General features: G+C 43.5%; 1 protein-coding gene across 2 annotated transcripts in view; it reads left to right on the forward strand.

Annotated features, from left to right (window-relative positions):
* LMF2 (lipase maturation factor 2) overlaps window positions 1-14116 on the forward strand; it is a 482758-nt gene that overhangs the window by 453884 nt on the left and 14758 nt on the right. For both annotated transcript variants that reach the window (XM_069629496.1, XM_069629497.1), the window contains exon 13: window positions 10888-10996. In XM_069629496.1, the coding sequence (XP_069485597.1) occupies window positions 10888-10996 (109 nt within the window). The remainder of the gene's footprint in view (window positions 1-10887; window positions 10997-14116) is intronic.

Raw genomic sequence — 14116 nt, forward strand, 5'->3', positions numbered from 1 at the left:
AAAGACTCTTATTACCTCTGACTTTGTGCTTTACCTTTCCTGCAGGAAAGGATTCATTTACTTTGCATTGAAGGGTTCAAAAGTACTTACCTGCTTCAGAATATTTGTTTAACCTTTGTTTTATTCCCAAACACCTTTCTTTGACACCAACTCAGTATTGCTCTAAATGTACCAGTGATAAGTAACTAGGACACTGTGGACATTAATATAAGTCACCGCAGGGTGTAGGAAGAAACGGTGCCATCCCAAAGGGGTACTTGCTGATTTAGAGAAACTAAGTGTGTATTTTGAAGTGTATTTTTGTGCTACATATATATTGCTGCCTTCTGAAGAATGCTTACTCAAGTGACTGTTAAATAATGAATACTTGTTTAATTAAGAAACCTTGTGTAAGAGTTTATTTGAATACTTGTCACTGTGAATCTGTGTCAAATCCCTACTGCTCACATTGACCCCTCTAGGGCTAAGCCTGGCGGCTTAGCCACACTACCTACCTGTGTGTGTGTAATAGACTTATACCAAAGGTTGGGTTCCTATTGCCAGGAGGTCAAGGTTGCTGTAGTCTCCAAAAGGGTACTGCACCCAATCTTGCCTAACAACGACCATCCTGAGTACTGCCGCAGGAGTCATCCAGACGTCCTCCCTCTGGTCACCACAACTGAGGCTCAGGAACCAGGGTCTGCTTGGCTTTAGCCAGACGAAATCCAGCTGGACCCCTTTCTTCTAACCAGAGCTTTTTTTACAGCTTTGGTGGTACTTACCTTCTTCCCTGAGGCTTATCTAGATTTCATTGGAGGATTCCTTTGTCATCGCCTTATCTGAGAAATTGTTCTAACCTTTTTATTTCCCCTAACCCTTCCTTTCTGCAACTAGAGTTTACAAAAGTATTGGTGCGATATATAAATGTCAATACTATCCTTGTGATTGAAGTCACCTCAGGGTGGAGAAGTGTATGAAGCATATCCAAAGATTATCCACTACCTTTATTAATTCTGAAGAGTAATTTCAAAGTGTACTTGAAATGTCACAATCAATTGCCTTTTTACAGAATGCTTATTAAAAACTGATAATTGTAACTGAAATCTTAGTATAAGTGGTACTTGGTTACTTGTATTGACTTATCTGTACAGCTCACATTTACCCCTCTTGAGATAGGCCTGGCTGCTCAGTCACACTACCAACCTGTGTAGTACAGACCTATACCAAAAGCTGGATTACCCAACACCAAGCGGATAAGTGTTTAGTCCCACACAGTGTGACTGCACCAATTCTTACCAAACGGACACATCTTCTGATGGTGTTTAGAAGGTGGAGTATAACTTGTTCAGTCAAAATTAGCTACTTTACTTGAATGCCTTTAAAATGTAGGGCTTTTTTTGTAGGATGTATTTAATTTTAAATGTTTATATTTGTAAAGTGCCTAAACCCAAGGGCATCAAGGCGCTGATGCAGACTACATACACATAACATATGGTGGTCAATACTGCCTGAAGTCCAGGTGGAGCCCATAACTTGGGTGAAGTTCTTTAAGATAAAGAGTTACTTAAGTGTCAGGCAAAAAGCCATGTTTTTAAGGCTTTTCTGAAGGCAGCATGGGATTCTTCTGCTATTAGCGTGGGAATGAGGTAATTCCATTGCGTGGTAGCAACTGCTGGGAGGCCGACCACTCTTGATCTTTTGAACATAGGTAGTACAATATGGTGAGCGTGGGCTGATCTCACAAGATGCAAGACTTTCTCTTTATGGATTTGTTGTATTTACAACTTCAAACATCACTGAAGTGCGGTTAGGATACTTGCATACCTAATAACCTTTTGTGTGTTTTTGTTTTGTTTACAATTATATGCCTAGAATTGGTTGTTGGCAGCAGATATATTTCTACCATGTTTAATACTTTTTACTCCTGCACTTTTGCATTTACTGAAAATCGCTTGACAAGGTGGCTAGCACCCTAGGATTGCCATGCCACAATGCTTTTGGCCCTATTGTTCTTTGGCTTTTTTCCTGCACAATCTGGTCTGGAATTGCCATACAGAGGAAGCCATTTCCAGAGGTAGCTGCTGCTATATGGACAAATATGGTTTGTGTGAGCCTGGGTGTGGGGGGCTGGCACTGTCTGGTTCCAGTACACATCATGGTGCCTGAATGTTGCTCGGCAGATGTCGTGGCAAGTGACTATCCATGATTTGTATAGCCACTGCAGGTTTGACTGTTACAGATCCTTACCATTGGTGGACACGGACAAGCTTCCAGTCCAAACTCTGGACAAAAGGAGCTCCTCCTGCAGCTATTTAGGAGATCATCATTGAATCCAAGACCCCTACAAAGAAGTGTGACAGGTGGATGCTGACCTGATCAGCGCCAACTCAAAGCCATGCGCATCTGTCCTGATCTCAAGAAGATCCTCGTCTGTACTTCACCCCTTGGACCAGTGGGAACCACCAGTGTCGACCCCAGCCCTACCCTGCTCAAGGATGAGTGCTTCAGAACTGTTTCGGGACCAACCGGTGGACTGACCACCTCTTTCCTGGGCTACCTCGCTGCAGCAGTTACTGTTCCAAGAGCATCCTTAAAACATGAAGCATCTTCAGGTTGTACTACTAGGTGCCTGCTCCTGCATTTTCAACTTTCTTGCATCAATGGAAGCCATGCACCGCAGGCTCCTTTATTCATCCCTCGAAGGTAGCTTGTCACCTCCTGACTGGTGACTCCCATTTCAATCAGTCTTTGCCCCCTAGGGCTGCTCCACAGAAGTATTTCATCTTTTCTTCATCTGGGTGTTTAGCTGGAAAGTGCATGGAACCAAGATGCAAGCACTGTGGCTGACAAACTAAATATCAACACCAACAAGGACTCACATGACTGGACCATGTATAGAGAATTGTGTCCTCAACGAATATGGAAACTTGGCAGTGGTCTGTGGAAAGACTGAGTCAAGGGGGTGTGTGGATTAGGTACTAGATAACATACTGGTTCCTTCTGCCCCTCCATAGGGCTAAAGGGGCATACAGTTTGTTTAGGCCTTTTTCGAAGGTCCAACTAAGGGCTTCAAAGAAATCATACATCGGAGCATCGGAGGCAGTACATAAGCGCCACTCTTAGTATAAGGCTGTAACACCTGAGAATGTGGTAGCATGGACAGAGCAGCCAGGCTTATCTTGGGGGGGGGGGGGGGGGGGAGGGGTGTAGAGGATTGTAGCTTGGTACAAAGAAATTGTAGAATACATATGGTCCAAAGAAACACTATATGGATTGTAAACCTAAATGGTTTATTTAAATACATGTGGGTCAAGATGAATCTTGGGTGAATGAGTACTATCACATTATATATAAACACAATTATAACAACCTACTCAATACTTAAGGGATACAACCCAAAGTGTAACCTTACTAAGAATAAGGTGCAAGGTGAGTCAAACATGTAACACGTTCAGAATGCAATAGGCTATTCTTGGGGAGTAAAAGCAGGTTACATTTTGAATACAGACAGTAATTAAAGTGTAGTATACCCTGTCAGTCGTGCAGTGACACTCGGTTTAGAAATCACTTGATAAACCAACCCCAATACCAGGATACCTTTCTGAATAGTGGAACACAAATTCATGGAACAGTATGACCCTATTACCACTTTTAGTATAACATTAGGTTATACCAGGTAAGACCTAATGTAATGTTTACAGTTGCGTTTTAGATCGGTGGAACACAGACCAAGGTAAGCAATAACTCTTTACACTATATCAGGATTGTAACAAGCAGACCAAGGTCCGTAAAACCCACAGTACACTTATTCAGAATGTCGGATGAATTGACCCACTCCGCTGTGCTATGCGGCATCACTCTGATAGTTAAGGTGCAAGGAACTGCAACAATGGCGGCGAGACCCTGGTGTGCGCCAAAAACCTCCAAAACCACGTGTTTGAACGCACAACAATAGGGATGCACAACCTACCACCCATGGTGCATGTGTGGTGGAATAGAGCACACACTGCAGAAAATATGCCAGTGTGCTCCATGACCAGCAAACAGAGTGCAGAGAGAGAAGCAGCGCTTTGTAAATGAAACTCCAAAATGTGCCTATAAATGACATTGGCTTTGTTGCTAAAAACTCCAAAATTCCTATACACAACACTTCTCAACATTCAAAATCCTGCCTAGGCCAAAATTCATGTAATCTAATGAAGCATGGTGAATATACAAAGTCCTTAAGTGTAAAGGGCAAAACATTCCTCAGACAAACTGGATTGTCTGTAACTGACAGCCACTGTCAAAATCTGTGTGCAGTACACTGGGCTACCTGTGGATGACAGCTGTCAGATGAGCTCCTGATGAAACTTCAAAGTATCTAAACTAAATGTCTGCCGGGTTAGCATACATAAAAGGATTGTTGCTAAAAGGAATACAGATCTTGTCGTTTTGATCCCACAGATTTAAAGCGAAGAAAGTAATGTATTTATGTTTGATGCAACAAATTTGGTTTTTCCTGGATTATTTATTAAGAATAAATTAGACTGGCTGAGCTGCAACCCTTGGAAAAGCAGGTTTCTCCCAGGGGGAGGGAAATCCTCTCAGCAGAAACTCGCTGGTAAATGATGATTGTGAGTTAGCCCAGACCCTTGTCTACAGAAAGAGAATGAAGAGAATGAACAATAGCAGACCCTTCAGCCCAGGAAACGGAGGTGTGAAAGGGGTCGTAAACTGCTCCTGCCAGGAACTCCCCAAGGGAGGGGGCTGCTCCTGGACTGCAGGGAGAGACAAATGGGCGGACCATTTCCTGTTAAGAATGAACAATGATCAATTTTTAAAGACACAACTTTTTAATCAAAGTGGTGAAAAATATAAAAAAGACAGGCTAGTTAGTCTAAAGTTTGGCTGCACGTTTTAAGAGGCGGTAGAACTAACATATTTTGGACAGGAATGGCAATATATGTGGTTTTATGTGAACTGTGTTAATGCGTCAATTGTGAAACTTTACACACACATCCCTATGGTAAACGCACACGTGTGGAAAGTTCCAGAAAGTTTGGAAAATGTGTTCATAGCAAAAAGGACAAAATTCTGTAGAAAGGTGAAACAAGATCCCACAGCTGCGGGATTTTGAGGAACAGCTACTACATAAAATATGGAATCTTTGTGTGATTTGTGTAAAATGTAGAAAATGTATTTAGGATAATGTAGAAATATGTATTTAGGATCAAATCCGATTTTCAGTGGCTAAAGGGAGGTTTCTAAGGACTGTAAAGCAAACCATAAAATGTGACCTCATCCAGCCTGGATCCAATCACTCAAACGCAATATGGAGATGAGGGCTTAATCCAATCCCAGCTCACAGGGGTAAGCTTAGTTAAGCCGGCCCATACACCCATTTTGTGATGTCATTTGAGAGGATAAATAGAGACGGCTGACAACACATAAGGACTCACTGATCCACTCACTTTCTTGATTCCGGCGAAGCACTCTGATCCAGCATTCTACATCCAGCTTTAACATCCTTCCAGATGCCAAGAACCTTGCCAAACGGAGAACTATTGATTTTCAGAAAGGCCTAAATTCTCAAACGTATTCTCACAACCCAGTGAAACGCTGTGGTGTGGAAAGGCCTTTTGAACTAGTATCCTGAAAAACTCTGGCTGGCTACCACAAGGCTTGCCTGAGGAACTCGCTATCCAGCTGATTTGAAATACCCACAAACCAGAAGGGCAGATCCTGTGCAAATCCGGTGACCGGCCTAGCTGATCCAGACCCGCGCCTGATGTGCTGTCCTGTCTTAACGGACCTAACCAATGACTGGAATTGACAGTCCAATTTAATAACTTATTCTGTGAGTACTAATGGGTAGAACAGTGATCCTAATATATCTGCATTGTATGATCCCAATCTCGAACCCATCCATTTTTATTCAGAACCATAGTATTGCTAGAATTGTCTTTGTGCTGACTCTTTCTCATCTGTTATTAAACCCTAACTTCTTGTTTATTTTATTTGTATAGTGCACCAGACCCAGGGGTAGAAGGGTGCTTAAGAAGATGGTTACAACATTGAGAAGTATTTTGGAGTTGCATACTTCGTACATACATACTTATAATACATATATAACAAAATGGAGTACAGTTTACAGTTTGAATAGCTTACAATTATCAATATACAGTTTCCATGTACAGTCTTATACAATACATGAGGCAATTACCGAGCAGGGGTGTGAGGTTGGGTGTTGGTGAAGCTACTCTTTGTTTAGGAGCCAACTGATGACCTGCTTCCTGAAGATCTGGACGGACTCGATAGTTTTCATGTTGAGAGGTAGGGTGTTCCAGAGTTGGGAGGCATGTACTGTGAAGCTGGCCCCTCCAGCTCTCTTTAGGTGGAATCTGGGCACTGTCATGCATAGCGTGTTGGAAGATCTGGTGGTTCTGGTAGCAGATTTCATGATAAATTTGTTAGCTAGATATGGTGGTGCTAGGTGATTGAGGGACTTGAGGCAGATGGTTTTTAAGTCGATTTTCTGGCGTAAGGAGAGCCATTTGCAGGCTTTCCTGGTAGTGGAAATATGCTCTTGTCTGGGAATGTTGAGGGCTGCGCGCAGAGTGTTATTCTGTAGTACTTGTAGTTTGTTGAGTACGGATTGGTTGGCACCTAGGTACAGGCTGTTGCAGTAGTCCAGTCTGGATTGTATGAGGGCTCTGGCGAGGGTGAGGCAGCTGTTGGGTGATAGGAAGGGTCTACTGGCCCTAATGAGCTTGCCAGCTGAGGCAATCAGATTGGTTTGTTTGGAAAGGTTGGTGTTGGCATTCAGATAGAAGCCGAGGGTTTTCACGCTTTTGGCAATAGGGATGGTGTGACCATTGATTGTGATGTTATTGTAGCTAGGGTTGCGTTTGGTTAGGGTGTTAGGGGAGCCAACGATAAGGAGCTCGGTCTTCTCATCGTTCAGGCAGAGGCCATGTGAGGCCATCCATGCCTGAATGATGGAGAATATTTTGTTGATACGGGCAACATCTGCTTGGTAATCGCCTTTGATGGTGAGGAGTATCTGGGTGTCATCTGCGTAGTTTGTGTAGGTGACACCCAGATGGTCCAGTTGGTCAAATAGAGGCTTTGTAAATATATTGTACAAAGTGGGGGATACACAGGATCCCTGTGGGACTCTGCATGTGATGGGATCTGCTGCAGATGTTGTTGAGAACACCCGGATGGTTCTGTTTGCCAGGAAGGATTGTATCCATGTGATGGCAGAAGGGGAGAAGTCCCTTAGACCTTCCGGTGGCTAGGTGACTGCAGAGGATTTCGTGGCTGACCAGGTCAAAGGCTGCTGAGAGGTGTAGGAGGAGTAGAATTGTGGCATTGCCTTTATCTTTAATTTCATCAATCTGGCTTTTGAGATCAACAAGGGCAGTTTCTGTTCCATGTTGAGGTCTGAAGCCAGATTGACGTATTCCTAGTAATTGGTTGGATTCCAGGTATTCCTGAATTTGGGTGTAAGCGACTCTGTTCAGGATTTTTACGAGGAATGGGCCTGTAGTTGGTGGGTATGGCTGGATCAAGGGATGGTTTTTTCAAGAGTGGGAGAACCCATTATTGTTTTAGGTTGCTGGGTATGGAATTATTGGTGAAGGATAGGTTAATTAGTTTGGTGATGAAGGGGGGTAAGCTCTCTAGCTGCATCTTTTAAGATTTGGGCGGGGCAGCTGTCTCCAGTATTGAGTTGATTAAGAAAAGTAAATCCCAGGAAGAATAGTATCCACAACAGGCAGGTTACGCTGATCACGTGACTGTAAGATCCATCTGTGGCATTCGCTTTTTCATAGTCATAATCTAGTGTAATCAAACCCATCCGTCATTTTCAAAAGTGCATTTGTTTTTCATTCTCGCGCCTATTTTGCAAAAACGACTCTTAATAAAACCTCGAACTCCCTCCATTTTTATGATAGAACTCCTATTTGTACCTAACATCCTTAGCTATGCATAGAACCCAAAACTGCAGTGCAAAACAGTGTGATTCACCTGTTATAGCGAAAATCGTGCAAGGAAAAGTTTGCTGCAAATTGAAATTCTGAATGGTTTTACACGTGTGAAATAGCTTTAAATTATTTCCTACTTGGACTTTGAGATTTCAAATGTTTTCTTCTGACTAAATCATTGCGTGTGATTATTTGCATCTGTTCAAAGCGGCTCCCATAGGAATTATAACAATTTAAGTATTTTTGACCACATTTGGTGTTTTTGCTCAGCCAAGTCCAAAGACAATTTCAAAGCCATGCTGACAGTTGAAAAGTCAATTCTGTTTTTCTGTTGTGTTTGAAGGGGTTAGGTGGGAGTGATATTCTGTTTTGTGTTATTCCTGAATTACTTGCTCTCTCCTCACATCTATTTAATTGCCTATTGGGGGTTGCAGGGGGAACCCCTAACCATAGTGCTATTTGTTCCAAACCAACCCAAAATTATTCTCTTCTGCGCTGCATTTGTTTTTGTGCTCATTACTTGATTCCTAGTGTATTAAAGATATTATTCAGTGTTCTGTCACCCCGTTGGTCATGGTGGTTACCGATTAAAATATATTGTGATTAAATTCTATATACATAAATATTCACCTTTGCAAACCAGCCTGATTCCTGGTTCATTGTGACCCTGGTTCAGGAGAAGGGTGTGATATGAGTGGTATATCGTTCATCATATTGAATTTATAGATAAAAAGGGTTTCATTTGCGCACTACATGCTGGCTGTGACTTGGGTGTGTGCCAGATTGAAATCCCTTACAAGAATGATACACAGCTATTTAGGGTAGGTGAAACCCAGTAAAGGCTTTTTCTAAACAGGATATAAAGCAAGTCGGGAGGGGAGGAGGGGGAGCAAAACCCAGTTCGTGAACTTCTACATTTATTCTCTGAAAGAAATAAGTCACTGAAGCCAACAGTATTACTTCTGAGAAGGGGAAGATCCAAATCCCAGTTAAATAAAGTAACGCTATATACTTTTAGGAATGGCAGAAAACATTCTAAGGTAAGTAAGGACTTTTGTCTTTCAGGCTCTCCGGTTGCTGGAAATCACTACAGCTGTCTTTTATTCATCGGTTTCAGCTCCAGTGGTCGACTTGTCAGCAGCTTCCAGGTTCAGAGTATTTAACAGGAACTACAGCACGATGTCTGCAATCTCCCCCTGAATTTTACGGAAGGGGTGGCCTGGTTCAATCTGGACAGCCAGCCCCTCCACTGGGTGGTTGGTTCCTTTCAGGCAAGGTGGAAGACAAAGGGCTGCAGAGTTTTGGACACCTCCCTCGCTTCGTGCCTTCTCAGACACTCTGGAGCCTGGGCAGGGAATGAAAAGATTCCCGCCAAAGACAAAACTTCCACTGAGTTTGTTCCCACCTAGAATGATGGTGGAAGACCTTAAACAGCAAGCGCACAAGAAATGTTGAAAAAAGAAGCCCTCCATTTTAGCAAAATGGTGGCCCTTCTGTGCATTACCAAGGCTGAATTAACAGCCTTGTGAGTAATAGTAACTTATAGTCATAAAAGAAGTTGCACTGCCACCAGCTATTAAAGTTAACTTGTAATTAACACAATGTTACCAGGTAAGTAAGAAAGGGGATACATTGTATCCCCCAGGACTCTACATAGGGTGGGGTGTGCCGTCTCACGTATACAAAACGTTAAGGGTATGAACATCCCTCTTTACTACTGGGGAACAGTAGTTCACCCAAGTATATGAAAGAGAAATTAACAGGGGAACTCAAAGGGTCAACCCAGCCTAAGCCCAAAAGGTGTCAAACTACAACTTCAACCATGTACATAAAAAGGTAACGCATAAAGAGTAAAAGACTTTGTGAGAGGGGAAAAACATTTCCCTTTCACCTAGGGACAAGGTAAAATGATTTCCAAGTCCAAGCAAAAGGTTCTGGGGTTGACGCAGGTCCGAAAGATTTAATATAAATATGAACATTTTACCCAAGCCCTGTCCCATCTCACTCTTTCTCGACTTTGCTCTGTGGATATGTTGTCCAAGATCTTTTTGGGTTATCCTAGTGTCTGGGATTGAGGGAGTTACTTAACTGAACTTTTCTTCGATTTTTTTCACTTTGCATCATAACCAATGGCATCATCCAATCGCATTGTAAACCTACCTGAAAATCATATCTTTCGAACTGAGGACTTCAGGGCACAAGGCCCCAAACCATCTTAGGGCTGGGCTTACTAAGTGTTAGGGAAACTATTATGTTCTTCTCAAGTGGCTTTACTGAATTTCATGCATCCAAGTACTTGCCTGTTTTACACTGGTTCTTGAATCCAGTGCTTTGTCTCCTCTTGAGAGTGTATGTTTATCTGTTTTAATAGTGTCACTACATTTACCTAGAAGATTAATTTGCTTAGTTTGTATTTTAAAGGCCTAATAAACATTGTACATTTTTGTACTTGCCGGTCTAACAAATTATTGGCATTCTATTTGGACTCATTGTCCCCCTAGAGTACTGAACACCGTTCCCCCTCCCCCTCCCCAGATTGATTTTGTAAATCCATTTTAGCACTTAGTACACAAGCCTTTTAACAAAATAACTAGGATTTTAAAATGTGTTTTTATTTTGTAAAAAGGCACTCATTTTGTTTTTCTTCTTACCAATCCTTTTAATCCAAGTTTAGAAAGGATACCTCACCTCAAATAATATGAAAACCTTTCTGAACGTGTAAATGGGTCATTGATGGGATGTTGGGTTGTTCTTGGGGCAGGATTATGTAAAGTACAATTGATTAACTCTGATGCTGTTGGCGTTTTAAAATGTTTTGTGTAGCTCTGGGTGGTAGCGGAATCACTTAGAAGGGCAATTGAGCTGAATGGGGTTTGTTGTGAGAAGCACCGTCTTCAGCGCTCATGTTCTTTGCCTCTTGTCTCATCCTCTTCAGGGAACTGCCCAGGAATTGGTGGAGGCGGCAGCATGTGGAAGAATTCTACCCCACAGTGTTTCTCGGGGATGCCAAACTGGAGACCATGCTAGCTCAGCATGGGCTCAAGGTGAGTGAGCCTTAAATTACGCGGTAGTGTTTCAGTGCCTGCACTTCTGGGGTGGCGGGGGATGTTCTTGCATGTACATGCTAAAGGGAAAGGTCTGTTGTGAGGCTTGAGCTTGGAAATATTGATAAGACCCGGATGGATGGATGGATGGATGGATGGATGGATGGATGGAGAAGAGTTCTACATTGCAGCTGGTTTTGGGGCTTCTGGGTGCGATTCATCCAGCTTTTTCTCGACAGTGCATGCTCAACTTGTATGCAATGCTGAAGGTATATTTCTTGATCAGTGTGTATAGCTTATTCGGAGCCTGAAGTCTGGAAAGGCTTTAACAGTGAACCCCAAATAATTGCAGCAATTTACTCCCAGGAATGGTGGGAGCATGTGTTTTGCTCAAGCATTCTAGAATGCCATGGGAAAGGGGTCCTGCCCTAGTGAGGTGGAATTTATTCACTTGTTTCTAAATAACTGATAGTTTGTTTGGGATCCAATATCTTCCAGAGTAGTGTTTATTCCAGCCAAAGAAATCCATCCCCATGTTCATTTTGTTTAATCTTTGCATGAGTAATTGTGTTCACAAGGGTTGGGGTGGGGTGGCTGTTGGGGAGAATTCATTTCTCCAGCATGGGGTCTGGCATGGATTCACATGCTCATGAATATTCCCCGTCCTCAGGCAGGGAAGCCTCAGTAAATGAAAAGTTTCACTTTTATTTATAAATTGTCTTTCTCCTATAAACCAATCACTGAGCTCTGGGCAATACTGTTCCCCCAGCCAATGACTGTCCTCTCCCTAAGCCCCTCCTCTGGCAGCCATCTTCAGATTTTTACTGCATGTTCAAGTGTTGGAGTGCTCATGTTTTGCTCTTGGAGCTTTGTGTTTTTCGCGCTTTTTTGGCTAGGAAAACACCCTATGTGCTCCATAATTTACTCATCCGATTAATGGGGATTTGTTTTTCGTCAACTCATCGCCCCTGAAGGGCACAATCGTTGATTGCTTCTTGGAAGTTTACAGAAGACCATCAGGCCTACACTGCGCCGGATCATGTCGGAGGAGGACGCCTACGACGGGGCTTCCCTCTTTAAGCTCTGCAGTTTGTGGAATGTTTTCACGGATGACTAGCATTTCCAGTTCCTTTGTCTTCACCCGATGCACAAGGAGGAAGATTGTAAAAACCACGGCAGATCTTGCAAACGCAGGATGAAGGATCGGCACCTTTGACTTGTGGCGTGGCTCAAAGTGATTATATAAATAAGGTTCACGTTATATACAAAGTGTTTTCACCAACAGTGTGTGGACATTCCTTTGTGGGGGCTTGGGGACTAGACTGTACTCAAGAACCAGCCCACATCACCTCCTGAGAGCTAAGCCTTGATTGCTTGACTACGTTACCAATAATAGAGAATCTTGGCTGGGGTCTCTGTGCCTTTCCTCTGCCATATAGAGCAGGAGTACAGACTCGCCCCCCACACCACCTCCTCCCCTCCTGTGCTTTACACTGAGGCTGTTAAGGCACCCAAGGCTCCCACTAAACTTGCTGGAGGCCCTCTCAATATGTTTCCTAGACTACCAGCTCTCATCCACTGTACACTGACAGGAATATGCACAGTCATATTGTTGCAAAGTGAGGTGTCTGGGATAGTCCTGTTGGGGAATGACTTGAAGATTTTTGGAGTTGTATCGAGCACCCCCAGGCCTCCCAGTAAAAGGAAGCAGGAGCAGACTCGATTGGCCAGAGCGCCAACTTTAGATGACTTTCAGTGGTAAGTTACAGAACTACCTATAGATTCCAGTCCACAGGAAGGACACCCTTCTAATTCTAAATCTAAAAAGGACACAAAGGGGAAACCTGGGGTATCCGGAAAGAAGGGTGTCACTCCTGTTCAAAGGAAGGACATCCCGAGAAGACAGTCCAAGGTCACACCTGTGACCCCTCCACCAGCCAAGGCCGAGTGTGAGGAAAAAACAGAAAATGGTGAAGCAGCTACTGGTGAAACAGAGCTGGAAGAAGCCCTTCCCTATGTTGCAGATTTGGATCCTAAAGATCATCCTGAGTTGCAGACTTTGCTTGCAGAAGGTGGACCCTCTAGGGCAGACTTCAGCAGAAGTCCAAGAGTGTCCTACTCTTGAAGGACTTGGCCAACAGGCAGCTTCCCAGCTGGATGGGCAAGAGCCAGGGAAGCATAGGCTGTATTGGGAGGGTGGCCTCTTTTACAGTGAGCCTATTGAGTCTACCCCAGGGGACTACAGAAGACTTGTAGTGCCTCAGGTGGTGAGACCTCAGTTTCTACAGTTAGCCCATGAGATTCCTCTAGCTGGTCACTTAAGTTTTAAGAAGACCAAGGAGAGGAGTTCTCTTTATTTATACTGGCCCAAGATGGGGTCTGATGTAGATGCATTCTGTAGAAGCTGTCACTTCTCAGACTTCTGGCAAGAGTGGAGTCGAGAACGTGGCACCCTTGGTGCCCCTCCCATTGGTGGGGGTTCTTTTCGAGAGGGTAGGGATTGACTTTGTTGGTCCCTTAGACCCTACCACATCTTCAGGCAACCGCTTTATATTGGTTGTGGTAGACCATGCTACCATGTATCCTGAAGCCATACCTATGAGGACTGTTACTGGTTAGGCAGTGGCTAAGGTCCTACTTGGTATTTTTAACAGGGTTGGTTTTCCTTAGGATATATCGGACAAGGGTACTAACTTTGTCCTACATGTGGAAAAACTGGAGTGACAGCCTACCGTCCCCAAACTAATGGGTTGGTGGAGAGGTTTAATAGAACTATGAAGAGCATGATTGGTGCTTTAGAAGAACGCATGAGAAGAAGGTGGGACCTTCTACTGCCATGCCTTCTCTTTGCTTATAGAGAAGTCCCTCAGGAAGGGGTTGGTTTCAGCCACTTTGAGTTCCTCTATGGTCATCCAGTTAGAGGTCCATAGGCCCTAATCCAGGAAGGTTTGGAGAGTGATCCTTCCCTCAAGCCAGTTACAGTCACTGACTATGTGTTTGGTCGCCAAAGGAGAATGACACAAATGGTGACGGAAGCTTCTGATAACTTGAAAGCAGGTAAGGATCTGGTTAAACATTGGCATGACCAGAAGGCCAACATGGCGTAGTGTTATCCAGACC

This window comes from Ambystoma mexicanum, chromosome 12 (assembly GCF_040938575.1).
Source record: "Ambystoma mexicanum isolate Mex_15411 chromosome 12, UKY_AmexF1_1, whole genome shotgun sequence".
Classification (NCBI taxonomy): domain Eukaryota; kingdom Metazoa; phylum Chordata; class Amphibia; order Caudata; family Ambystomatidae; genus Ambystoma; species Ambystoma mexicanum.